This window comes from Nylanderia fulva, unplaced genomic scaffold (assembly GCF_048542155.1).
Source record: "Nylanderia fulva isolate GAGA-0341 unplaced genomic scaffold, ASM4854215v1 Scaffold19, whole genome shotgun sequence".
NCBI classification, from domain to species: Eukaryota; Metazoa; Arthropoda; class Insecta; order Hymenoptera; family Formicidae; genus Nylanderia; species Nylanderia fulva.
The window spans coordinates 863899-891477 of NW_028190161.1; the positions used below are offsets into that span (position 1 = coordinate 863899).

A 27579-nucleotide genomic window follows, 5' to 3' on the forward strand; every position below is an offset into this window, starting at 1 on the left:
GAAAATTTAGTTTTTTGATATTAATGCTTTAATTAATATGTATAAGTGATATATGTGATATATGTGATAGTTAAATCATTAAGAGAAAAAGAAATAATATTATTTTATTAAATAATTATTAAAACGAATTATTAAAACGAATAATTAGTAAAACGAAAAGGTTCTGGTATAAATTCAAGATAATACAGGTTTAGTTTACATCGAGCGCTTGATAGGCGAATCAAGCAGTAAATAATTAGTAAATTGGTTTAGTTATCGGTTCAAATGTACTATTTGATACGCTATATATATATGGCCTGAATTTTTCTTAATCTGCTGAAGATGAAAAAACGAAACGTTTAATTTAAATAGAGAAATAACAAAATTATTGCGTCTAATTTTCGCGCTTGGCTTTTATTACTCTGTATCCAACTTAAATTTGTTGTTTTATTTTGTTTTTGGTTATATTGTTTACACATATTATTCTAGATACAGATATATGAAAATATGCAATTATATTATTGTAACACTTTGATTTTAAACATTATATTTTTGCATTAGAAAAAATTATTGAAAAAATGGTAATGTGAGAGATTTGTATTTTGCATATAAAAAATAAACAATTTACACACAATATAAATTATCTAATTAATAATTCATAACATCTTTTTTTATTGTTTGATCTAAAGAGAAATAATACAAAATATAAGCAAATTTTAATATTTTGTATTATAGAAAGTACTATAAATATAATTCTTAAATTTGTATTATTTAAATTATTTTAAAATTATTTATATTATATAAATTGTATTATACATTATCTGTGATTCTTTATTTAATATCACATAACAGAGCTACACCACGAAGTGTCCAATGTCGAGGATTATAATCCGTTTCAAAATCGATAGAACCGACATATTTTGCATCTGTTCTTTGAGGCTTTCTATATATAGGGCATTCATATAATTTCGGATCTTTACCGGCGGTAGTGTTTATTGCAAAAATGTAAATAACCGGCATTTGTTCATACAAAACTTTTGGTTTACTCTCAACGAGTTTGCCGGTTTTTCGATCGAGCGATGCGCCTTCCAAAAACAAACCGTGAACATAAACTCCTTCTTGTGGCTGACTTTTAATATCCTCTTTATTATAACGCGTAATCACGTTCTGTAAAACTACAGAATCTAAAGCCCAACCCTTGTGCGCTCTTGTTACTTCCTATAAAATTTATATTTAGTTGAAATTTTTAAATAAAACTTTTATAAAAGATGCAGCTAATTATAATAATATAAGCTATATATAAACTGTCACAAATCTTTTATGTGCTTTATTATTCATCGTTTTATTATAAATTTTATAACCAGCAAGTGAATTTCACAGCATGCAAATACATTCATAAAGAAATATAATATATCGACTTATATGTATATACATCTAATAAGAATTATATATATATATATATATATATATATATATATATATCTAATAAATATAATTAATAATATATATCTAATAAAAATAATTATTAATATTTAAATTTAATTTGCAAAAAAAAAATGTGTGGAGTATAAAATTACATAAAAATAATGAATCAATAAAGTTATAATAATAATTATAAAATAATTTGTGATTATTACATTTGTAACTTGTATTTTCTAGAATTTTTTATACAAGCATTTATAATAAAATTTGGATGCATGCACAATTTGCATTATTAAAAATACTTGTATAAAAAATACTAGAAAATACATGTTGCGAATGTAATAATCACACTTTTTTTAATTGTTATAACTTATTGATTCATTATTTCTATATAATTTTACACTCATTAATTTTTTGTAAATTAAATTTAAAAATATCAATAATTATTTCCTATTAGATATATATTTATATTCTTATTAGTTATGATATTACATGTATATAAGCCGACATAATATTTTTTATTAACGTTTTTGATTCTTACCTGTCTCATTGCTGTTAAAAATCCCTGTGGATTAAAAAATCCAGTCATCCAAAATACTCTTGGACGGCCGTGATTGCACCATTGTCTGAACTGATGATCTCTTTCTAAAAGTTCTGTATACCAAAAACCTAAAGTTGCAGATTCCCAAGAAATTTTCAACCATTTATCCGGAATGCGCGCGTCATACATCGAGTCTAATGATGTTCGTAAGCCTTGGCTCATTACAATAGTACCCTCAATGGCTAATTTTAAATCTGTTAAAGTACTTCGCACTTCTTTGATTACTCTCGAAATTCTGAAAGAGTTGTCTTAATTAACCAAGAGAAGATATAATAACTTACTCTATTAAAATTCTTTTTATTCCAATTTTATTCAAATTTTTTTGTCTTCTTTGTATTAAATACATTTAAAATAATTTATTATAATAATAAAATAATTTAGTGACTGAATAATAATATTATTTAAATATATATAAAAAAAGAAAGAAAATATAAATACTTACCGATCAACTTCTTGTCTTAGAAATATATTCATGGGCATCAATGGTCCCATTCTTTGGAGCGCTTCTTTCACTTCGAAGGCATTGTATTGCTTCGGTAATTTAGACAGCATATCATCAGCTAATTTGTACACAACATTTTCTCTAGTCTCACCTCCTTGCGCGCCTCCCTCTTTTGGTTGTACGCTAAGAATCGTGTCAAGTATTCCTTTCGCCGTATTAATTTGATAGGTAATATCAGCATTCGAATGTAATCCGAATACTTCCGGTGTGTCGGTGGCGGGTAAACTGTCGATATAGTCGATATATCCTTGAAGATTTCTCGTTTGGGGCACTCTGTATCCTCGATAAAATTCAAAGCCTGGTCGTAACAATACGTCGCAAAACCAGACATGTGTAAAAGTAGTTAATAAACGTTTGTCAAAATCGTCCGTAACTCTACCGCCGTATTGCACCTATAAATAAATATTTAAAAAATATGTAAAACACAATGCTGCTGAAAGCTTGATTATTTAATAAAAAGAAATAAAGATCGTGAAACCTCTCCAAGCATGTAGCAGACTGTCGGCCAGGAAACGCCTTTTTTAGGATCCATATCGTCTAAATGATTCTGTATGAATTGAACCGATGCTGCAAAATCTGCCTGATTAAATTCGTAAGGTACATTCCAACCGAGTGGCCCAAACTTTCTTCTCTCCTGTACTACGGTGTGTAAAAATGCAACAGCATATAATAAGGGTGGCCATTGCGATTGAGTACTATAATCCAACGCGTCTTGTGTCACCGATTGATAAGTTCTCTTCATACTAGCTCTTATGCCTTGTGGTGGTTCATTCGTAAATTTTATTGCCATCTAAAACATTAATTTTTTTTTAAATTTATTTTGCAAAATTATTTTTTTTCCTTTTCAATACGTTGACACGTAAAACTTGAGAAATACAACCTGTAGTAAACCGATGGGAAATTGAGTATGTACTTCGGTCGTCATCCAGAGTCTGAATGCTTCGTGAACAGTTTCTGTTTCAACAAGAGCATCCATAACTTCTGTACAGAATGGCAATGATAAATGAATATTTTGTAAGAGAACCCAGCCGCCCGTGCTCATAGCTTCGTTAATCATTCTTCGAGCATGAAACTCTTGACCTTGCCCCATCGATACCGAATTTAATGCTAAAATATTAAGAAATATCTTAATAAAATAATAATATGCTAATGTTAAAAATATCATTATTAATATATTTTTACATTATATTAAAGGAAATTTTAATTTTTGAAATTGCTCTTAGAACAATTAATAAAATTACTAAGAATAATTTATTACTTACAAATTGCTTTTTGTTTAGCTAACGCTGTAATTTGAGGACTCGGATCAGAGCCTATAGATAATAAGCAAATGAGTGGCGATCTAGTTTCTGATTCTAACCACGTTGCTTCTAAGTCCAATATTTTAGCCTCGCCGTATTCTTTGCCCAACGATTCGATGATATATCTTCTTGCTTGAGATAAAGTTCTGTCGGGGCTCCACGATCTTATAAGAAGTAATTTTCGGAATGCATCAAGACTCTTTTGATAGCCACAAGGCAATTCTTCCTCTTCCGGCTTCTCTTTTTCGTACCATATTTTCCACTCTTTTTCGCTAAATTCAATTTTCGTTAAAATATCCGAAAATACTTCTAATCTGCTTATTTCGACTAAATTTAACCATGTTATATCGAGTATCCATTTAAATGGTTTCGGCGTTACTGCATTAAGATCTAAAGATGCTCCGCCTTTTATAAAAGCGTTAAATTCTGCGTGAGAAATAATACCTCTATGACAATCTATTTTCATGGCTAGCATTAGTGTAAACAAAGATTTATGCCTTTCGTAAAGACTTCTCAAAGTAAACGCCCAAACTTCGTACGTAAGATGACGCAGAATTATGTTTATCCGTTCGGAAGTAATCGGACTCTTCGTAGATTTCGTGATCGAGTTATCGAAGATTGTCAAGAATTGTCTCAACGAATTTTGATACATCACATTAACGTTGCTCATTTCAACTATCAAGAAATACAGGATGGATCCTCTCGACGCAACTGCGCGAAATTCTTCGCGTGCCAACGTGATTTTTTTCTCAGTAAGAGCAGACACTTGCAGTTTTTCATTCACCGACTCGGCTGTAGTCTTGGTTTCTCGAAGTACAGTTATTAGCTCTTCGTCGTCCACCAAGGAACCTTCGGAGGATGTAAGTCGATGTAACAGCGTACTTTCGAGTTCCTTCATCGAACGTTGATTAGTCATGACTGATTCAAATAGAGCGACTCTTTCTGCTTCCAAATCAGCTTTTTCCATAAGTATTACTCGACCTAACAATTGATCTTCTAGACCTAACATTGTCACGGTGAAGTCAATAATCGATGTCTTCGCGGATATTTCTGGACTATACGCTGGATTTGGCAGCTTGGTAGTAATGTATAACATGAATCCTGGCATCACGTCGCATTCTTTATCTCCGACAATTACTTTCTCGATAGATCCTGATTTAATAAAATTTTTCTCGAGTACGTTATCGAGGACTGGATCGAGTTCCTCAGCAACATCTTCGATTAGCAATGGTCTACCTAACGAAAGACTGTCTTCGAGATGAGTGCGGAAGTATTTATGATTCAGCGAAGTAATTTGCAATTCGTTCGTGCTCTCTTTATTCTTGATCCACATTTTTCCTTGATTTTGAGGATCCACAAGAAGCGGATAAGACGAAGATTTGGTGACAATAAGCGCATTCTGCACAGATAACTCGTCGTTCGGCAATCCTTGAAGAGTCCACTCCGATGTTGTTGCGGTGTCGACAAGCATATTCGTTATATTTAAATTTTTAGTAAAAGGTATATATTTGGTAGTCAATATATTCATCCACGCAGTTACTAAACTTGCTCGATACTGCTGATTGTAAGGCCCGCAGTACGATAAAAATCCAGTTGCTAGAAGAACATCTCCGACTAATCGTCCTAGTTGAATCTTGAATTCTCCGCTTTGTTCCGTCCAACGAATCTTCTCGCCTCCTAATCCATTTATTAAAGCAGTCGCAGCTGTCATTTTTCTCAGGCAAACATTCGCGGCCTCTGTTAATCTTTGCTTTTCGGCTACCGCGGTATCGTATTGCTGCTTAACCGTTTGCAAAGCCATCTCTCTTTCAGATAACTCTCGTTCAGCGTTCGCTAGATCCTCCATAGCGAGTTTCAATCGTGCTTCTTGCAACGCTAAATTAGCTTTTAACGGGAGAACTTCCTTGTTGACAGAATGGAAAAACGCCATAGCTTTTGTCCACGACAGTAAGCCAGCAACGTCACCGCATACACGTCTAGCCGTTTCCATATTATAATCTTCCATCTTGAAGTAGGGTTGCAGTAGCTCGACCATTTCGTTATTGATTATGTCTTTTGGATAATTTTGCAATTGCAGCAGAAACGTCGTACTGGCCATAAGTTTTAACGATTCTGCCCACGATGGTTTAGGACATGGCGCAGCGGTGTCGGGCACAACGGAACCGATTTTACGTTGAAACAAAATCAATACGCAATCCATGATTCTCATTATAAGATGAGGCGGCCTGCCTAATTTTCTTACCGTTGCTATGTGAGCAGGTTTAATAGTATTCAGAGCAGCTTCCGCTTCTTCTAACGCTGGTTTCGCAGCTTCTAACTTCTGTTCTGCCAGCGCTTTTTCATCAGCTATACAGGCCACTAACTGCTCCGCTTTTTCCTTCACTCTTTGTACTTGATTCTTAAAAGCTTCAGCCTGCATGGCTCTCTCCGTTACTTCTAAAAGTACCGTCTCGGCTTTCTGGGAAGCCTGGACCAATTCCTGTTCCATTACGGCTAAATCTTTCTTTAAGATCTCAACAGATATCGATGCTTCCTCAAGTTTTGCTAAACCTGTGTCCATTCTTTTAGCTCCTTCACCAAGCTCATGTTGCTTGGACCGGTAGATATTTTTGTATCCACCGATAAAATTCAAATAAGATTTCGGAGTCACGTGAGTAGCGCGTCGAAATCGTTGAAAATATTCGATCGAAGTCTCCGAAACAATATCTTGTATGGATCCTAATGCGTTCACCAGTTCAACCTTTACGTCGCTCGTGCAAGCAATTTCAAAATCATGAAGAAAATGCTTGGCGACCAAAATTAAAGCATCCTTCGGCCAAGGCTGAAACCAATCTATAGTGCAACCAGAGATAAGAGCCGGAAAACGCTGTGCGCGATTCCGGAATTTTTCACCCACAGGAGAGAAGCAGAAAACAACGTGCAAATTTTGACAAGTTCTTTGCAAGAAGAAATCCATTACTAATTCATTATTAAGAGTTCGTTTAGGATTTTCTCGTCTCAAGATAGGTGTTAATTCCGAAATGATTTCCGCTTGCTCGTCACGCGTGAATAAATTGCTGATAACTCCGGAGCTCAGAATATTATTTAAATATTCGAGGAAGCCTTCTTCCTTGATGTCGAGATCGGTGAAAATAAATGTTGTACCTTTACCCTGAGCACCGCAAGTGCGATACAGAAATCTGAGATCTTCTAAAAAGTTGGCTGCATTATAAGATCTAGTCAAGGTAATTTGAAACGTTTTGTATCCGGCAATAAAAGAGGATAATTTTGTGAGACTTTGTTTGCCAGAACCACCGACGCCTACTAACATCACATTGCCTTTCGGATGCCTAATAACTCTAGATATCTTTACTAAGTGCAGCATAGCGTCAGGGAAAAATACTAGGTCCATTCCAGCGCCTCTCTGCATTTCATTGAACTGTGCCAGAAACATGTCTAATCTTTCTCGTAGTACTTGCTCCTCATAAACAGGTTCGTATACTTTAGGAAGTTCTACGTCCGCATCCTCACCTTCTTCGCCAGTCGGTTCTGGAGCATCTCTGTAATTAAATTAATCTCGTTAATATTGCATAATATTTTTAATTACTATTTATATTATAATTAATATTTTTTTTATTATAATTAATATTATATTAATATTACTATGATTACGAACCTCATAAAATCGACAAATGCAGGATTTTGATCCAGCATATTTACATATTTTTTTCCTAAAATCTCGGCCACGACGCGAATCAATTCTTCGTCGAACCAATCTTTGTCACTTTGTATCGTCAATCTGTCGCTGAATACTCGCGTACATTCGTGTTTCCAAAGTAACATCAGCACGTTTTCCTTATCAATAACCGTTGACAATGTACCAACCATACCCTGCCAGATTCTCGAGAGATCTCGGAGACTAAAAACGTAATGAAACTTTGCTGGTGTTGGCAACAGCCTCATTCGTGTTTTTTCCCAAAGTATTCTAGTCAAAGGAATCATTTTCTTTACAAGCTGACGCACTTCTTGCGAAAATCCTCTTTTAATATTGTAATGTCCTTCGCCTAAAACGCTAAAAATTCGATCGATTGCCACATTATTTGGTAACGTGCAATTAAAAATACAAAATTGTCTCTTGAGTCTCGAGGGAATATCGTTTCTTCCGCCACCGGGTTGACACATGGCTGCCAAAAAAATGACATCTGCAATAGCGGTGAAATCACCAGGTTTTTCCAGAGAATAAAATCCTTTCATGTCCATAGTCTGCCGAACGATTTCATTAGTTATTTGATCGCCCCATTCATTGATTTGCGGCAAATTTACGTCATCGACAAAAATCAACATTTTTTTGCCGCCTGGTGGCCCGAATGTATTTCCCATGCGTTTTTCCACATAGCTTTCGATGGTTTTCTGAAACTGATATGGACTGGTAGCTGAGCTAAAATTGAAAGAGCGACTTAAAGTTGTGTCCGGATTTGATTTCCTCATGTACGACTTCATCATAATAGTTTTAGCAGATCCCTGCTCGCCTATTAGCAACACAGCTTTATCCTGACAACCAATCAAGTCCACGAGATATTGAATTCTTACATTATCTGGTATAGGCACCAAAACATTACTATAATCAGGCGTTGCATATTCAGGATAAACGTAATTCGTTACCATGCTTGTCCATGTATCCCACACGCCTTTATCAGTGACGAAAAAATCGAATACTGTGGCATCCGGATATCTATCGGAAGTCGGAAGATCCAAGATATCGAAGTTTTCTCGAAGATATTTGTCGTATTTTAGTCTGTCGGCAGTTTCCAGTAATGCTCCTATGCCCCATACTAACGCGAATACATAAAGACGTTTTAGATATTCCGCAGTTAAAGGTTGAGGTTTGTCTTTCTCCATGTCTTCATCTTCGTCTTCTTCTGGTGTTGTTTCGTCAGGTATTAAACCTTCCAGCAAACAAAGCATTTGCCTTACTATATTACATTGCAAGACATTAATGGCGAGTACTAGCGTTTGAGTGCTCCATGAATAAATCTGAAATAAAAATATTTACTCGCAGTTTTTATATTATATATATAATTATTTTAAAATGTTATATATTTTTACGTTTAATTAATTATTTGGTATCTGCACTTGATCGGCATATGTATATATTATTATTTAAAACAGTATTTAAATTATCAAGTTATTATTACATATACATTTATATTTATATTATATATAAATTAATATATAGAAATAATCTCTCTTTAACTTATTTTAAAAATTTTGTTTTATTGTGAACGATTATTATTTTTAAAGTTAAGACAAAGAAATAATTATATGCATAATATATATAAATTATAAATTATTATATAGTATATATTAAAATTTCATTAAATCAGAAAATAAAATCTTTCGCGATCTACCTGTGCGAAAGAATCTGTAAACAATTGCTCGAGAACTTCCTGTTCTAATGATGATCGTGATTTCAACCAAGCAGTAACAACTGGATTCCAATCTAAACCTGAAGAGCTCATGTATACCATGCCATTTCGCGAAACAGTTGCAGGACTTGCATTGTCAATATTGTGCGGTTCGAAAATAATTTTACACGTCGGCGCCATTGACAATCTATCGCCATTAGCCAGAGTCAAAGTTTTATTATCATCCAATACGGAATTTAAATTTTCTATCCAAATGCTATCAACGGGACCGTCAAGTACTAGCCATACGTGCTCGCCCTTCTTTAATTTCAACGTTTTGCGCCATAAAGCTGAGAAAATCCCGTCCGTCCAATCGTTGGTGGCTACATCCAAACGGCCGAACATTTGAGCGGCTGTTATACTTTTAGGATTCATTCTCATTTCTCTGTAAAATAAATTTGTAAATTTAATTATTTTATGAAGCATTATTTTATAAATAGATTTTAGTAAAATCATAAACCTAATAATTATTATTGCATTTTACACAAAAACTGTTTGACGAAAAGAGTCGTGATAATTCTAAAATATTTTATGTAATCTATAAATATTATATTATGCTTATATAATACGTTTGTACGATTGCTTTACCTATGGTAATCGCCACATTGTGTCAATGCTTTCATTAACGTATGTATGCAAGTAGTTTTGCCAGCACCGGTCGGACCTAATGTCATAATACCGTGTCTTACTCTTTGCGTCTCATAAAGTTGTATTAATTTCAATACCCATGGCGAGTGATAAATTAATCCAGCTTCCTCTACTTGATCATTAATAGCTGCTTCCAATTCAGGGTACGATGTTTTCTCCAGCATTTGATTAGGGAATAAATCAGCTACGAGAGAAATGAAGAGTGGTTCGTCTTCATCTGCAGAAAAATATGTTATATTAGTATATTTCGTATATTTGTAGATATAACCTTCTATATATATTTAATATTTTTTTATTTAATAATTAATTAACTTTATGAGACCTATGAGTTTCGAAAGATTCATATCTCTTAGGACACGCATAACGATTGTACTTTCCGAATCCTTGGAATTAACTCTCTTGGCTGCTCCTAAGGTTCTTAATACAGATAAAATATTTCGTAGACCAAAGTCATAATGAACCTACAATTATAATACAATTGAAAAATATTTTGAGATAAATTTTAATCGCCTTTCTTTTTAACATGTCAGTAATGTTACCTGCTTGGTCAATTGCTCCTCGCACAATTTATAAAGAGTATAAAATTTACGAGCAAGAGTAATGTTCTCTAGAAATCCACAACTAGCTAATTTTACACGTATGATGATCTGACGATCAGGCACCATCATAGCCACTGTGCGAAATTGTATCTTTAAGTTTTCGGGCAGTTCTTTACGTCCCGCATACCCAGGATTCTACAATTCACAAAATAATCGAGAACTTACATTTTATTTTATATTTAATCATTATTTTTGGCTAAATCTTTATTTTTATTGATTTTTATATTATAAATAATAAAGTAAATATTTTTAGAAAAAATATGTATTCGTAATAAATACATAATTTGCTTATTAAAATTTTTATGTTACAAGTATATTTATAAAACAATTTTTTTCTTGTCTATCGTGAAAATTGTATATAAAAGTCATTGGCATATAATTTAATTTTCTTTTAAAATCTTGACAAATTTACTTAAAAAAAAATATCTTTATAAAATTAAAGATTTTAATTTATTATTTCTCTCAAGCTTATAGTTTCTATTCTATGTTTTATTGAATAATAGCTTTACCATAGTAATAAAAATTCCAAGTTCTGGGCACATATCGATCTGATCTCCATCCGTAAAGACAAACTGCTTCTTCTTTTCTTTTTTTGCGGCAAGCACCACAGCGACTTGTTGCGCGGCGACAGATAAAACTGGTAGTTCGATTCTATTGAATTCGTCGAAACAACCCCACGAGCCACTTTGCGCTAATCCTTTGTAGATACGACCTAACCCTCGATAATCCATTTGATCTGAGCAATTAAAGACCACGACGTATTTTGCTAAGGTCTTTCCCATGTCTTTTACAGTCTCAGTTTTTCCCGTTCCTGCCGGACCGCAAGGAGATCCTCCCATTGACATTGAAAGAGCTTGCGCTAATGTTATGTAACATCTGCAAGAGCATTAATAAAATAATTGTATAATATATTTATAATTTTATAATATATACAAAGTCATTTATAATTGTATTTACCTATCGGTCAATGGCGTAATAACCAATCGTTCGGTACATCCTAAGTATTCATTTTGATATATAAAATTAACATCGGTGATTAATATGGAAGTCTTATCTAGATCCTCTTTAAAATAAAATCTGCACTGTTTTAACCACTCAAAGTCATTCACAGATCGTACATTCAAGCGGCACTGAATAAACGAAACATGAGATTATTAATTTATTATTCTATTACGCCTTAGCGATTTTTAAAGTTCTTATATGTTGTATTTTAATAAAGAAATGGAATTTAACGAAACGTACCAATATATCGAAGATATCACGTTGGTGTACATGTATAGTAATTAATGTTTCAAACTTAATTCGTTCTATTTTAGTAAGATCTCTTGTAGTTTGATCGATCAAAGTATTTAAAAGATCAAGAAACTTATTATTCGTTTCCATCATAATTTTTTTATCCGCTCGAGCTTGAGCCAAAGCTAATTCGCCATCTCGTGTCCAAATCATTTGAATACCTAATAGACCTATCTGAGCGGCCATTTTATCAAGAAAGTTCAAGAAATTGAAATTTGCGTCATTAATCATGCTGTAACACTGACGAATAATAGAATGCAAAGACAGTTGAGATGTTTGTAATAATTGCATCAACCACGTTTCCACGGAACCTTCTGCTCTTACTGCTTTTTCGAGCTGTATAAAATATTACAAACAAATTTAGTTATATTTGTAAAAGTTATATTTATCTTAAATTATTATATGATTTAATAAAATTAAAAATCATTGTATAAAAAGTTAAAGATAGAAAATAGTCTTGACATAAATTATAAATATGCCGCGCTGTTTGTTTGAAGATGTTTTTAAGCTACATCTTGACGCAAATTATTGTCTGATAGTAAACATACATATTAAAAAAAATTATTAACTTTCAGTTAAATTACTATTTTACTAATTGAACATATATTAGTACTTAAATCAAATATACGTTTTGTTAGATTTAATATGTTATATTTAATTTAAATATTTCTATAAGTTCAATTAACAAAATAATGTTTTTTGATTACGTAATTTGATTAAATATTAAATATTTAAATAAATACCTACCACTATAGTCTCACCTTCTGATGAAACAATAGCTGTCATTTTATTATATTCGATATCGTGAAACTTTACATAACGCGTGTTGTCGAAAATAGATAGTAAGTGGTTTTGTATAGTATGAGAATCAGATGCTTGACCAAGTATCTCCAAAAGCGCAGGATCAGATACAAAGAAAAATCTTGGAAACATCATGCGCTTCTTCTCCAAATAGCTACACATGAGATGACGTATTTTTGTTAAAAGATATTCATTATACAAATATTAATATAAAATACTTTAACAAGTAACATTCTTTAACAGAAAATGCAAATCAAAAAAATACAATTACATTAAATTATATACAATTTATTTAAATTGAATTATAATAAGGAATTCTGCTAACAAATTGATTACTAAAAAAGAAAAGATTACATTTATAAAAAAAAATTGCAACTACTTACCCACTTAAAGATTTTTGACAGAGCTCCAATTGCTCCTGCAAATGTGGTAGAAGTTGTTTTAGCAAATCATCCCCCACGCAACAAGGCACGACTCCTGGTGTTTCGTGAGCACGTTGCATAATCTTCTGCCAACTTTTGTCGATTTTGCTGAATCTTTTTGCCTCCTTCGGTAATTGTTTCGCGATATCGCCGCCCACGAATACCGCTTCGAGATAGACCCACATATTCTGTACGAGCAACCATCTTTCGAGGATCTCGTTCGTATTTGATAAATCTGAGAGCCATTGTTGTATCTGTTTTCTGAAGGGCGCATTGTAGCGATTCGACATGAGCGAACCAAGAACCATTAAACTGTCTTCCAGCTGACCGATAGTTTCTGCCGTCGTATCTCCTCTTAGCAACAATTCTCCTCTGTTGTTAAACGTCATAAAGGTTAATTCATGCGATGACCACTCGTTCACCACTGTCCTTAATTTGGCCTCGATATCCTTTTCCTTCATAGCCGATATGCAAATGTCCTCGATGTCTTCTTTGTTCTTGAGCAGCGGTGCTTCAAGAATGTTTTTTAGACAGAAGCCTTCGCTCTCAAGATCGAACGAGTATCCCGTGACTTCTACAATTCTTTGCCAATGCCGCGGTTTCATAGCTTTGTTCGCCATCAGCTCGAGGAGAGGACACATATCATTGAAGTCGTCGATCGTCTTCTTAAGCGCGAAGAACGCCGGCCATTCTTTTAATCCTTTCGGCAATTTGCGACAGCGATTTTGGAATTCCATCAGCTCATTGTTTATCTCTTCGATATTAACCTAATTGTAAGTAATATACATAATTATAACAGTTTTTTTTATTTATTCATATATTGCGTATAATTTTATATAAATTATTAAGAGAGCTCATCAATATATCGTTATTAATAAATTTGAAATCAATAGTAATAAATTATATTTTTTTAGTTTTTTATTTATTGATATATCGCGTATAATTTTATATAAATTATTAAGAGAGCTCATCAATATATCGTTATTAATAAATTTGAAATCAATAGTAATAAATTATATTTTTTATATTAAAAGAAATGTTCGTTTATTATATTTTAATTATTTAACAATTTGTTAATTACATATTTTATATACATATATTATTTTGAATAATCGCAAATTTGTTACCTCGCCCCACGGAATGTCGTAATAACTACTGACTCTGTCGATGACGTCGTTGTACAGTTTGTACAACTTCTGTAGTAAATTCAGCTCCTTTCTGATTTGCGAAAGCTCCGGATAATCGGTAATGGGCAAGCCGAAGAGCTCCTCGCCACTCTGATAAGTCTGCAGCTTTCGCCACATACCGTCGAACCTATTCTGGAACAGTATCTGCCGGTCCGAGGCGTCTCGTGGGCTCAGACCCGGCTGCATCGGTCCCGTCAATCTGTATTCCTCGCAGTACATTTCATTGTCCGCGCGGAATTTATCGAGATTGTTTCGCAGATCGTTTTCGAATTGCGGTTGCAACGTCAACAGCAACACGTGATTTTCTTGCGCTCGCGCCAACAGCTTCTGCCACGTTTCTCGCAAGGTGTCGACTTGCTCTAAGCATTCTTGATCCACAGGCACTTCGTACCTAGTGATTATATTGAAAGCTTCTTCGATGGGATCAATCTTAAGTTCCATATCGACCTCTTGCTCGCGAATCTTTTTCAAAGTGTCCATAATGAGACGTACATCATCTAGATCGCGAATTTGATGATCCAATTTGCGATCCATTTCGTTTATCAACGCGTAAACGTATTCCATTTCGCGACGGTACTTTTTCTTCATCGCTTGACCGATTTTATGCGTGCAACCTAGAGATTGTCAAATTAAATAATTTTTGAATGAATGATGTATCGATATAAAGTTGAAAAAATTACTGTTATGTCTTTTTCTTATTTTATAATTATTTTCAATAATTTCACTTGATTTTATGAATAAATTAAAAATACATCTGCTATTTTTATGCGTTCTTTACTTATTATGCATTAAAAATTACTATTTTTTAAATATTATTTGCAGAAATAAATAGTGTATTGTATATTTTTTAAACATGTTACAATTACAGTAATTAATAATTAAAATTTAATTAAAATTGAAATAATAAATAATTAAACTACTTTGAATAATTAAATCTATTGTTCGAATAAATATCGATGCATTAATACTATTTACCTTTAATTTCCGTATAAAGACCATACTTAAGTTTTTCTGTCGATACAGCGATCGATGTACCAAATATAATCATATCCGGCTCGGTAGCTAAACGATCTTCGAGTTCACTGTGTTTACGAAGAGTAACTTCAAATTCTGTCAACGAGATCTGCAGCAATTCTCGCATGTTGCGCTCGTTCTTCCAAAGAAATTTGTAAGGTTTCCAACGATCGAGAAATTCTTTTAAATCCTGCAAGTTTAATATTGTAATGTTTTGTAAATTGTCTGTCGATAAATTAATGTGTTGTAAAAAGAATGCGTGCGAAAATCTCACATTACTATAACTTACTTGTCGCAATTCTAGGACGCAAGTGCTCAACAGGCCGAGCAATTTAATGATCTCTTTATTGTCCATAACCATCGAATAGAAATTTCTCTCCTGAACTGGAAATACCGGTCTTTCCTCGGAAAGAATTTTGTAAAGTCTTCGTCTTCGGGTTTTCGTATCTTCCGGTTCTTCTTGCTTCTGCTTCGCGGCATTATTTTGCGCCCGCATTACGACATCGGCTAGATTTCGTTTGGATGAATAGGGAACATTTTTCCACATGTTCTAATAATGAAGTTAGATAAATATATTAAACATATATAGCAATTTAAAAATTATAACGTGATCTGTTTGATTACCTTGCTACCTTTAGAATTCCATTGCGCCACTCCTTTCGCAACGCCTGTGATAGTTTTCCCAACTGAAGTTAATGCTTCTTGAATATCATCCAGATTTGGCTTAACTGTTACCGCCGGAATCATCAGGGTTGCATGCAATAAAAACACCGGGTTCGGGGCAGCTTCTATAAATACAGTAATTAAGTTATCTCGTTAAAATACGACAAAATTAATAAATCAGAATGACTTTTGTTTTATTTAATATTTAATAAATTTATTTATTTTATACCAAAAGAATGGAAAGTTTGACAGAAATTATTTAAAGCATTACCGGCATCGAGCTCACGAACGAATCGTTTTCTAATTGCATCTAAAGATACTCTGGTGATTTTTATTAATACATCCACTATCTTCCTAGAATAATATCTCCTCATTTCGGATACTGCGTTCCGAACCATGTCTTGCATGCCTTTGGGTAAAGTACCGGGTGTTATCAACAATTGATGGGGATCGTCGAAGCACTTCCATACCACGGACCAATCTTGTTGGGCAGTTGTTTGTTCCATCGCTTCTTCTTCTGTTTCTTTATTTTTAAATAGAATAAAAATTATTTCCAATAAAGAAAATATCTCTATTACGCTTTGAAAATTTTCTGTAAGTGTTAATTTTTTTGCTATTTTTATAACAATTTTGTCACAGTTATTAAAATGTGCCAAAATTATATTTATCAAATATATTAACAAATATTACAATATTTAAGTAAAAGTACATAATTTTTAATTATTAAATTTTAATTGAATTGAGATACATACCCAAGTAACACAGTCTGGCTATATTCGCTGCAACAGCAAAAATGTAGCTAGTAAAACGTTCTGCCAGCCTTAATTACATCTATTTGGCTGCAAATGCTATTTTGCTGGATTTTTAACTGTAAAAGCGCTGCGATAGTTAATAAAAGAATCAAAATACAGCCACAGCAATTTTAGCTATATTTATAGCTGTAAAATCATTGTGACTGCTATCGGAAAATCCAAAATGCAGCCACAGTAATTTGAGCTGTATTTATAGCTGTAAAGTCGTTGTGACAGCGATATGAAAATCCAAAATGCAGCTACAGCAATTTTAGCTGTATTTATAGCTGTAAAGTCGCTGTGACAACGATCCGAAAATCCAAAATACAGCCACAGCAATTTGAGCTGTATTTATAGCTGTAAAGTCGTTGTGACAGCGATCTGAAAATCCAAAATGCAGCCACAGCAATTTTAGCTATATTTATAGCTGTAAAGTCGCTGTGACAACGATCCGAAAATCCAAAATGCAGCCACAGCGATTTTAGCTGTATTTATAGCTGTAAAGTCGTTGTGACAGCGATCTGAAAATCCAAAATGCAGCCACAGCAATTTTAGCTGTATTTATAGCTGTAAAGTCGCTGTGACAACGATCCGAAAATCCAAAATGCAGCCACAGCGATTTTAGTTGTATTTATAGCTGTAAAGTCGTTGTGACAGCGATCTGAAAATCCAAAATGCAGTCACAGCAATTTTAACTGTATTTATAGCTGTAATCTGGCTATAATTTGTATGTTATAGCAAAGAGTAACATGACTTTCAATTTTATGTTAAATTTAGTATGTATCAGCGATGGTTAGCGGACCCATGCGTTCACTTATTGCGAATTTAAACTTATTACTTAAGGATAGTATATAATTCTGTAATCACAGTATTTGTATGAATTTGTGTCCGCATTACTAGTATACTTATATGTAAGTTATAAATTGTAATTATTTGCAATAATTAATTAATTTTTTTTAATCTAAGCTTTTGAAGCAAAGGTTTCGGGTTGTCATAAGTTCAATCCCAGTTAAAGCAAAAAAAAAATTTTTAATATTTTTTTAACCTTTTTACGGAATATTAAAATTAAAATTTAACTTTTATTGAATATTAATTATCCATTATTTGTATTGCTTGAATATTAATTATCCGTTATTTGTATTGCTTACTCCGATTGCTGTAATGTAGCTATGACAACGTCTTTACATCAAAATAGCTATGCAACCGTATGACTGTGACAATGTCTTTACAGCAAAATAGCTGTGCAACCATATGACTGTGATGACGTCTTTACAGCAAAATAGCTGTGCAACCATATAGCTGTGACATCATTTTCAAAGCTTAAAAATGTTGTCCCACTTTTGCTGTTACAACTTTCTCAAAACGTCATAATGATGTTGTCGCAGTAGCTGTGGTAGACAAAAATGCTGCAGTTTAAGCTACGACAACGTTATCGCAGACGTTTTAAAGCTTCATGTGTTACTTGGGTAGATATTAGAAAAGGTTAATAATTTTCAACTTTGAGAAAAAATTGTATAGGATTACAAAGATAAATATTAATGAATTACTTTCATTAGTAAGAAAATCAAATTGATCAGCATTGGCGCCACTTTTGAAGCTATCTGTAGCCTTTCGAACTAGCTGTAATACTTCTTCCACTGCTTCCTCCATCATCGTACTTTTACGATGCAAATCTATCGCTGCCATTCTACATATTTCCTCGTTTTTCTCTACAAATTCCTCTATCGTCCATAGTTGATCGGATTTGGCTAAAGCATGCAGGGTTACTTTCTGCATACTCTCCAACACTTGTAAAATCCTAGTAAAATCAATTTTTATATTATTAAATTAATTTATATAATTCTTGAAATTCTTTAAATGTTTGTCAAATTGTAGCAAAAATAATTTAACACATTATTTTTGCTTGTACTTATAATAGTCCGTTATTATAAAATTAATTTGGGATACTTTTATGTTTGTGCAGCAGTTTGATTTTAAAGAAAAGAAAAAACTTTTTAACATACCTATTGTCGTATACATCATGAACTCTTGTAATAAGAATATCAAAGGTTTTGATCTGCTCTTTTGTATTCTGACAAAAATCCTTCCAATCTGGTTTCGTCCATGTCAAAGTTGTTAAGCCAGGTTCTAATAAAGATGCAACGCAAACTAAATGCGGTAATAATAATGGACGAACTTCCAATTTTACACGCTTGGCGGTAGAAACGAATTCCTCGATCATAAGTTGAAGAGAATCCGTGATTAGCGTAAAATAATCCTTCTTCATTAATATTGTTAGTGCAACTATTGGAATCTCCAAATTTATTTTCGCTAAACAATCGGCTTCACGAAATAAAAGAACGACTCGGTTTTCCAAATTGACCTTTACTTTTGCCGATTTCTCGTCAACTACCAACAGCGGTCTATATGAAAAATTGTTTTCTTTATAACACATTTATATAAAACTATTTTTAATATAGGTATATTATATTTCAAATTTATTAAAAAAAATAATTTTTATTATTTATAATCTGGTCTTAAAATCTGACCGTTTCAAGCATTCCTCGATGACCCAGGAATTTTGATGAGTCCAAATCTCAGCAATATCAATCTGATATTGTTTTAGAATAGCGACAGCGTGATTGTATCGTTTCATTAAATCGACAGTTAGTGGTAACGTCTTTAGAACAGGATGATTTGATACGGACGCCGTTAATTCATCCAGATGTACTCTAATAAAATTCCAATGTTGCTATTCAGACAGTTTGTTTCCAAAATTTCACATCTTATTTTAATATTTCTTTGACTGCAAATATTTGTAGAAATAATCAATCATTTTGCTTACTTCAAAGAATTTGCCCAAGTCAATCGTCCAGCTATAGGTGGCATGTGTCTTGGCAAGGGCGGATCATCTCTTTGTCGTTTGAACAATTTTAAAATTCGATCTATCTCTTTATCGCAATATTTCACGACAATATTGTACTTTTCTTCCAATTTTGTTAGCGGTATTTTTTCGCTGACCTTATAGAAAGATCAAGAAAAATAATGAGAAAAATAGGTAATTTTTAAATATTGCAATACAGATTTACTAAAAAATAATTGGAGATATTTTTATTGACCTTTTCAAATCGTGTTAGAAACCGTATACCCTGTGGCGTTTCCCATACATCGGCGTAATTATTTTCAATAATCTCGCCGATACTTTCTTTCAATGTGTTTGTCTTCGTCATAAAATCATCATAATCAATATCAAAATCAGTATTCCTTGGATCTAGATAATCATAAGATTTACTGGTCGCAATCTTCTTGGCTTCTTCAAAGGTTTTCATAGCTTCGTCTAATGCTAAAATTTAACATATTATATTGAAATTAGTTTCACATGTCCAAGATATATTTTTAGTTAACATTTAATCAACATATATTCAACATATGTTTTTTAGAATAACATTCTTGCATTGATTATAAACAGATTATGAATAATAAAAATAATCTTAATAATATTTAAATTACACACTATATAAATATATATGTATATATATATATATATATATATATATATATATATTATATACATGATTTTTCATTAAATTTAACATTAAATATAATTAAAAGAAAATTACATAATTAATATTACATAAATAAATTTAGCAGAATTAGTTATTAATTTTAAAATTAATCTATCATTATATATTGCATCAATTTATACCTTGTTATATTTAATACATATCTTGTTAAATGAAAACTAAACAAAGCTATATACCTTCTCCGAGAAGTAATCCTTCCATCCGTCTCTCAAAAAGAGTTTCGTAATCTTGTATGAGGTCAAACATTGTAAGAATTTTACTAATTCTAGCACAGAAAGCATCAAATCGGCCGAAAACATGGGTTTCTGAGAAAGAAAATTCTTGTTCCGTAACTGCTGGTGAACATCGAACTAATCTGTATGTTTCTCTGTAAGCTCTTGAACAAAAATTATAGATTTACTTACATTTCTTTGGCATAAAAAAATTGTCAATTTCAAGATTAATTGATTTAATCAGAAATTGTATTTATATTTTCAACGTATATATATATATATAGAATTTTTTCGAAAATTTATAAGAACATTCTATGCTTTAGCAGTAATAAAAAAATTAAAATTATTATTAATAATTAATTAGTGTTTCGTAAGATTAATGTTTGATACAAAATGTCAGTACTTGTTTAGACGTAGACAATGTTTTAGTCTTGATCGAGCGGCTATTCGATCTTGACCCCAAACCGTTTCTCGACCTCTTTTCGTGACATAATCTCGACAGGCGGCAATCATCTGATTTGTGATTTTAATCATTAAAGAGCTAGTTCTTTCTGAAGTATTATAATATCTCGAGACACTGTATATCAATCGAACAGTTTGCAGTAATGACACAAGCGAATCTCTCATTTTTACCTACGAAAATTTAACAACAAGATTCAACATTTAATTGCATTTAAAAATATATCTGTAATAGATTTGTAAACAGTTTTATTATTTTAAAATTATATACGTATATAATTTTATGAGAAGAAAGGTATGTTTTTATATTTTAGAAAAAGAAAATTATCTTACAGGTTCATCGAGGTAAAGGCAATGACAGCATTTTTCTAGTGCCTGAATAAATTTCGCATTATCTTTCGCTTCATTATAACAATAATTCACTTCACCTTCCGCTTCGACCCAATCTTTAATTAGTTTTGAACGTGCGACTTGCAGACACAAAAGTGACATAGTGACTTCATGATCCTGCAATTTTCTTTCTAAATTAAAAACTTTTTATTTTACATAGAAACTTCACATATAAAAAGTAAACCTTTAATTTATATGAACAAAATTTTAAAAAATCAATAAAAATTAAATACAGTTTATTATGTAAAATTAAAATTATATAAAGAGCGAAACCTGTAAATGATTGACTAGCTGACTAAATTGTGCGCCTCGCCGTTTCCAATATTCGAGTTCTTGTTGTGGTCCAGAATCATCATTCTCTCTTTTAACTTGCTTACTTTCCGCCATAAAGTCTTTGAGCTTCTTTATCCAGTATTTGACTTTTTCTTCAATTTTTTCTACAACGTTCTCTTTCGTTATGAAAGCTTTCGCTTGTTCAAAATTGTGCACTTCCGTCATCATCGGTTCGCCGTCACTGAATATGCTACCTTCAAATGCTACCTTCTCGCAAACTTTATAAACATTACGCGCATTTAAATAAATAGTTACAACTATAACTTTAAAAATATATATTGTTATAAGTCTATATCATATTTAAATTCTTTTGATTTTTAAATACGGATAGCATTTATAACTTTATTTTAATTTGCAAAAATACCTATAAGAGCGCTGCAAAAAGATCTTAAGCCCGGCAGCAAAAGACTTTTAATCATCGAACAATTATTGTCTCCTTCCGGACCAGGATGCGCTAACGCATCCATGAATACTTGCTCCATAACACGTTGAATAGAAGTTATTACGCCCACTTTCATCGTATCTATCACGCCTGTGTAAAGATCTTTTTGAAATCCTTCTTCTGGTAACTGTTTCGATACACTGATTCTATATAAATAATTAAGAGAAAAAAGAAATATTAAGATCAATAATAATTGACATATTTTTTTAAATATTATAACAATTATATGACAACTAACACGCATTATAGTGCAATATATTAATTTGAAATTGTAATATTATTACCTAAACATATAAATACAAATGCCTGTGCAAGGCACTTGCCAGCCATCGGTTAGAAAAAGCTTTTTCTTCGGTGGCTCCTTTGGTTCCTTTTGTTCCTTTACTTTTGATACTGTTGCATTCGGGGCTGATCTAGAAGTTATAGTCTTCGGCTGCACCTTTAATAAAATTCTCGCTATTATCCTTTTCTTTTTGCTAAAGAATTTGTCATTATTGTACCGTATCAGTCGGAGGTTCTGGCTCTTCAACTTCCTGATAGTACCATACAAGCGTAGATCTCATATGTGGTACGAATAGTTGATTGATCTCGTCCAGCATATCGCCCTCGAACACGTTGTCCATGACTTCATGACGTGACAGTTGCGTTGCATCCATTAAGAGTTGAAAGGCAAATTCCAAACGAGGGTCCATCTCTCCCCGTCTTGCTTTTCTCTCGCATTCTTCTCGCCGTTTCTGCAAGTACAGTATAATTTAATTAGAAAAAAATCCTAATTAGGAATATTAAATCAGCGATTAACGATGTTCAATTACATTTAAATTTGCATTTATCGCGTGTAAATTTTTAATTCAACATTCATTATTTTGGCTAATACCATATATAATAATTGAAATGAGGAGGAGTAGGTGCGATAGAAATTGATGACGTATAAAAATTCAAAACATGTGTTTAATATGTGTATATCATATATTTTTGGAAAGTTAGCCATATATTTATATATATATATATATATATATATATATATATATATAAATATTATAAATTTGACAGATTTATTTATGATATATATATATATATATATATATATATATATATATATTATAAATTTATTTCAAATTTATAATATTTATATATATATATATATATGTATATAAATATTATAAATTTGACAGATTTATTTATGATATATATATATATATATATATATATATATATATATATCATAAATAAATCTGTCAAATTTATATTTTTTTCTAAATATATTATTGCACAAAATTTGCAACATGTCAAGTCAGTTCCATTGCGGAGGATTGACCTGGAGAATATCTTCAGGACCTTCCTCGTCGCTATCATCTTCAGAATTGCCAGATCTCTGTTTGATGATTTGTGGTCCTTGCACAAACATGGCAAAACAAGTGGAAAGTTATCCACTGCCACGTTGAAAGCTTACTAAGCAGGAAAGTGTAAACCGCACCGAAAGCCACCCTCGAACTCAGTGAATTTCTGCGAGTACATAAGGTGGTGCGAGGGGATGGCTCACAATGCCACGATTTCGTGTCTGGTACCGCCCTCCGACGCATTTCGTGTCGTGTGGGAATTTCCACGCGATTCGACCGCTACTAGTCAATATCGTAAGTATTTTCATTGAGATTCGACGAATGCTAGTTGTATTTCTATAGATCGTTGTGCTCCAACGAAAAAGTAAGTCATACTTCTCAGATCTTCGATAACTACACTATAAAAAAATATGTAAAATTACATTTAAAATATATAAAATTGATAAATAATAATTTTAAAATTGTATCATAAATAATAAAAATGTATACATTTTTATTATTTTTTGTGTTAATTTTACTTATTATTTATGTAATTTTACATATTTTTATGTAATATATTACATATTTTTTTATAGTGTATCTGTTTGCTACATCACTTAATAATACATATAATATATATATATATATATATATATATTTGATACGTAGATCGATAACTATTTTTATTTTACAAATTGTTTTCGCACATTAAAATTTATGAATTATTTTATTCTCACTGGCATATAACATATATTATCTATATGTATTATATATGTAATCTAATCTATATCTGTAAACTTTATAAAATAATTTAAGAATTCCATGCATTTATGCATATATGCATATATTTATAGACATGTATAAATTGTATTTATATAAATCTTTTACAATTAATATATTCGAAATAATATATATTGCTACATTATTCATTAAAACTATATGTATAGAATTCTGAAATTATTTTATAAAGTTTACAGATGTATGTAGATTAGGGTATAGTTAATATATGTATATGCCAGTGAGAATAAAATAATTTATAAATTCTGTGACAAAAACAATTTGTAAAATAAAAATAGTTATTGATCTACGTATCAAATTATATTATACTCGAATTATACAATTAAAATATGAGGACGGTAATAAATTTTATAGTAATCGACACTAATCATCTCTTACGGTAATTAATTTAAAGAAAATTTTCTAAGAGTAATTTAGCACAGTTAAATTTTATCATAAAATATTGCTTTACTTGCTTCAAATTAATTTATCGAATTATTCATATGCATGCTGTAAAATTTTGAAAATAAAATGTTGAAATTTTGTCGACAAAATTTTATAAATGTTCTGTGGAAATGTTTCCATTGCAATTGGTGATAATAAATGCAATGCAAATTAGAATACCTTATCAATCATGATAATCAAATCGTGTAAGCACGCGACGTGCTGCATGCGGATGTAAGACTCATGTAAGTCTAAATATAACACACGTGATATCGCAGAATAAGCTTATCATATATAGTCTACGTAAATAGAATATTATACTCTAAAATTTGGCATATATAATAAATAATAACACACACAATTTTCGTGTATCTACGCAGCATAGAAGTGTTGCTTGCGTGCGAGCACACGATGCAATACTTCTTTATCAACCTATTTCGATAATTACTTGTGCGAAGTAATTTAATGGATGAAGTTGCAAATAGATAAAAGAAACTTTTGTAAAGTTCAGAAAATAAATCTACCTTGACAGGTTCTTTCGTAAAAGAGCGGCACGTGCTGAACTTTGTTTTAAGATTGCAACTTATGCAACTTTTGAAATATTCTACATGGCATTTCACATTACATTGTGCACAAGGCACACAAAAACATAATTGAAAAGCGTGATGTTTCTCAATGATCGTTGCTTTATCCTGGTACCGATAGGAACCAGGACATATTGCCTGACTAAATCGATAACACTCGTAAATGGCATTCCCTCATATCTAATAGACATATCTAAACTATATATTATCAATAGTTTCACATTCGCTGAATTTGCTTACTCTGGCTTCATTGTTGGTTTCCGTCATGTCGCCAATTTTCTCGGATCTCCTTATGCAACGGGACTCGCTGGGAAACGATGCACGTCCTTGTGCAGTCTGTGTCGTAATGCGACATTAACTGCGTTACCCCGACTCTTTTAGCCGATATGCATTCTCCTCCTTTCGTTCTGTCACTTTTCCGCTTTCTTCCACCGCTCCCTCGAAAGATATGTATATTAAAGTAAAATAAGATGTCTCTAAAAATAGATTGTGAAATATTTATTATAAAATAACAGAGTAATATTGCATTCAGTAATTTGCATTAAGAATGTCTCAAAGTATAACGATAATAGCAAATTGATTTGGATGGAGTCCGATGTTATTCGCTATTAAGAAGTAACTGATGCGAAATATAATGTAAAGGATTATTGATTAAACTATTGTACATAAAGCCTTTCAAATACATGATTATGTGATTAATCAATATATTCGCATGTACGAGATATTAAGCAATTGATGCAATTTTTAATATATATATATATATATAAATCTGTAAAAAAAAAGTAAAGACCTCTCGTGCAATTAAAATTTCTAAATGTTAAAACTTCTAATATATTGCACAATTATTGAAATGTAAGTAAAACTTCTTTATTATTTAAATTAACTAAATGTTAGGCTGTCATTGATAGATATGGATAAAATAAATATATGCAATTGATGAAAGTTAGTCAAAACTCAAATCTTTGTTTATATATAAAGATTATTAATAATAATTTTTGAATGCTATAACAAATAAATTCCGATTTTATATGCTATTTTGCAATCTAGAAATCTCTTTTACTATGAATCTATGAATATGTTTATAACATAAATTTTATTAAAAAGTATAGAGTTAATAGTAGAGAATATAAATTGAGATTTTTTAAACAAATTAAAATTTTTGTTTATAATTAAGTAACAAATGATTATTTAAATTTATTCTTTTTTCATCAAGAATATAATTATATAATTTGAAATTATAAAACTCTAGATTTATATAATATATAATTAAGATATTAAAAATTCTTTTAAAACAGATTATTTCCTTTATTTCTTCTAAAAAGAAATTTATTTAAAAATTTTTAAGATATTTTGTCATTAAAATAAATATTGAAACCTTTAAAGATTACCTCATTTAGCAACAACATGATTATTTAAATTTATTCTTTTTTCATCAAGAATATAATTATATAATTTGAAATTATAAAACTCTAGATTTATATAATATATAATTAAGATATTAAAAATTCTTTTAAAACAGATTATTTCCTTTATTTCTTCAAAAAAGAAATTTATTTAAAAATTTTTAAGATATTTTGTCATTAAAATAAATATTGAAACCTTTAAAAATTACCTCATTTAGCAACAACATGTATTAGTAGGTTTATTATCTATTTATTTTAATTATCTCATTCATGAGAAAAGATGTTTTATTACTATTAATGTGCAATAAAATTTAATATAAAGTTATGCAATTTTTATTATCACATAAATTTTCTTTAATTATTTTTATAAATGGGGAGCCAAGTTGTATTGACTAACATTTAGTATTGATCAATACTAACCCCTCTGCGCCGATACTGCCGTATCTAAGTAGTACCAGTCCGTGTCAGGTCAGACACACTCTCGTAAATAGGAGTTCGTGTATTTCACGGTTATGTGTTGCAAGGTAGAATTAAGATAAATTTACATAGTAAAATTCTACATAAGAGAATGCATAAATTATTAAATAATTATTTAAATAAAGTAAATAAATTAATAAATAAAATTATATAACATAAAGCAGCAAATATTTATAACAAAATTATTCTTTTTTTGAATATGTAACGTTACCATAAAAGAATTTTAGCTTACAAAATTATTTTAAATATAGATTATTTTCTTTTTGAAAACATAAAAAACGCCGTAACAATTTAAATAAAATGTAAAATATTTAATAATGTCTGAAACTGAAATATGAAAAATATAGAATTATCTTAAATTGTAATTAGTATGTTTTTAATTAAATTATATATTATTTACATGTGCATTTAAAATTATTTTTCTAATTTTAAAATTTCTATAAATATATGCGAAAAAAGAGAGGAAGTGAAAAATGGAATTACAAAGAAATAAAAAACTATCTAATCTCATA

The 27579-nt window shown here is 31.2% G+C and overlaps 1 protein-coding gene across 1 annotated transcript; it reads right to left on the reverse strand.

Moving 5' to 3' along the window:
• Positions 1 to 784: 784 nt before the first annotated feature.
• On the reverse strand, positions 785 to 25526 carry Dhc1 (dynein axonemal heavy chain 1). Its single transcript, XM_029309139.2, has 34 exons — positions 25428 to 25526; positions 22567 to 22800; positions 22351 to 22505; positions 21989 to 22212; positions 21565 to 21842; positions 21235 to 21408; positions 20846 to 21075; positions 20407 to 20606; positions 19766 to 19989; positions 19492 to 19667; positions 19196 to 19378; positions 18671 to 19069; positions 18215 to 18465; positions 16148 to 16399; positions 15838 to 16001; positions 15503 to 15763; positions 15175 to 15403; positions 14140 to 14813; positions 12974 to 13779; positions 12537 to 12744; positions 11739 to 12125; positions 11454 to 11626; positions 11006 to 11372; positions 10437 to 10631; positions 10220 to 10358; positions 9838 to 10114; positions 9193 to 9634; positions 7461 to 8818; positions 3767 to 7344; positions 3385 to 3611; positions 2983 to 3294; positions 2445 to 2896; positions 1943 to 2237; positions 785 to 1197 (listed from the first exon to the last, which is right to left on the reverse strand). Exons 1-34 carry the CDS (start codon positions 25452 to 25454, stop codon positions 811 to 813), a joined length of 13938 nt encoding a protein of 4645 aa, XP_029164972.2. The 5' UTR covers positions 25455 to 25526; the 3' UTR covers positions 785 to 810.
• Positions 25527 to 27579: the final 2053 nt, after the last annotated feature.

Excerpts from the sequence above, each read along its gene's own strand:
- Dhc1 (XM_029309139.2), bottom strand. The coding sequence starts at position 25,454 with ATGACGGAAACCAACAATGAAGCCAGA. Across the intron at positions 14,814-15,174 it reads TCTTTATACGGAAATTAAAG|GTTGCACGCATAAAATCGGT; the intron begins GTAAATAGTATT and ends GACAATCTCTAG. Across the intron at positions 2,238-2,444 it reads CTAAGACAAGAAGTTGATCG|AATTTCGAGAGTAATCAAAG; the intron begins GTAAGTATTTAT and ends CAACTCTTTCAG.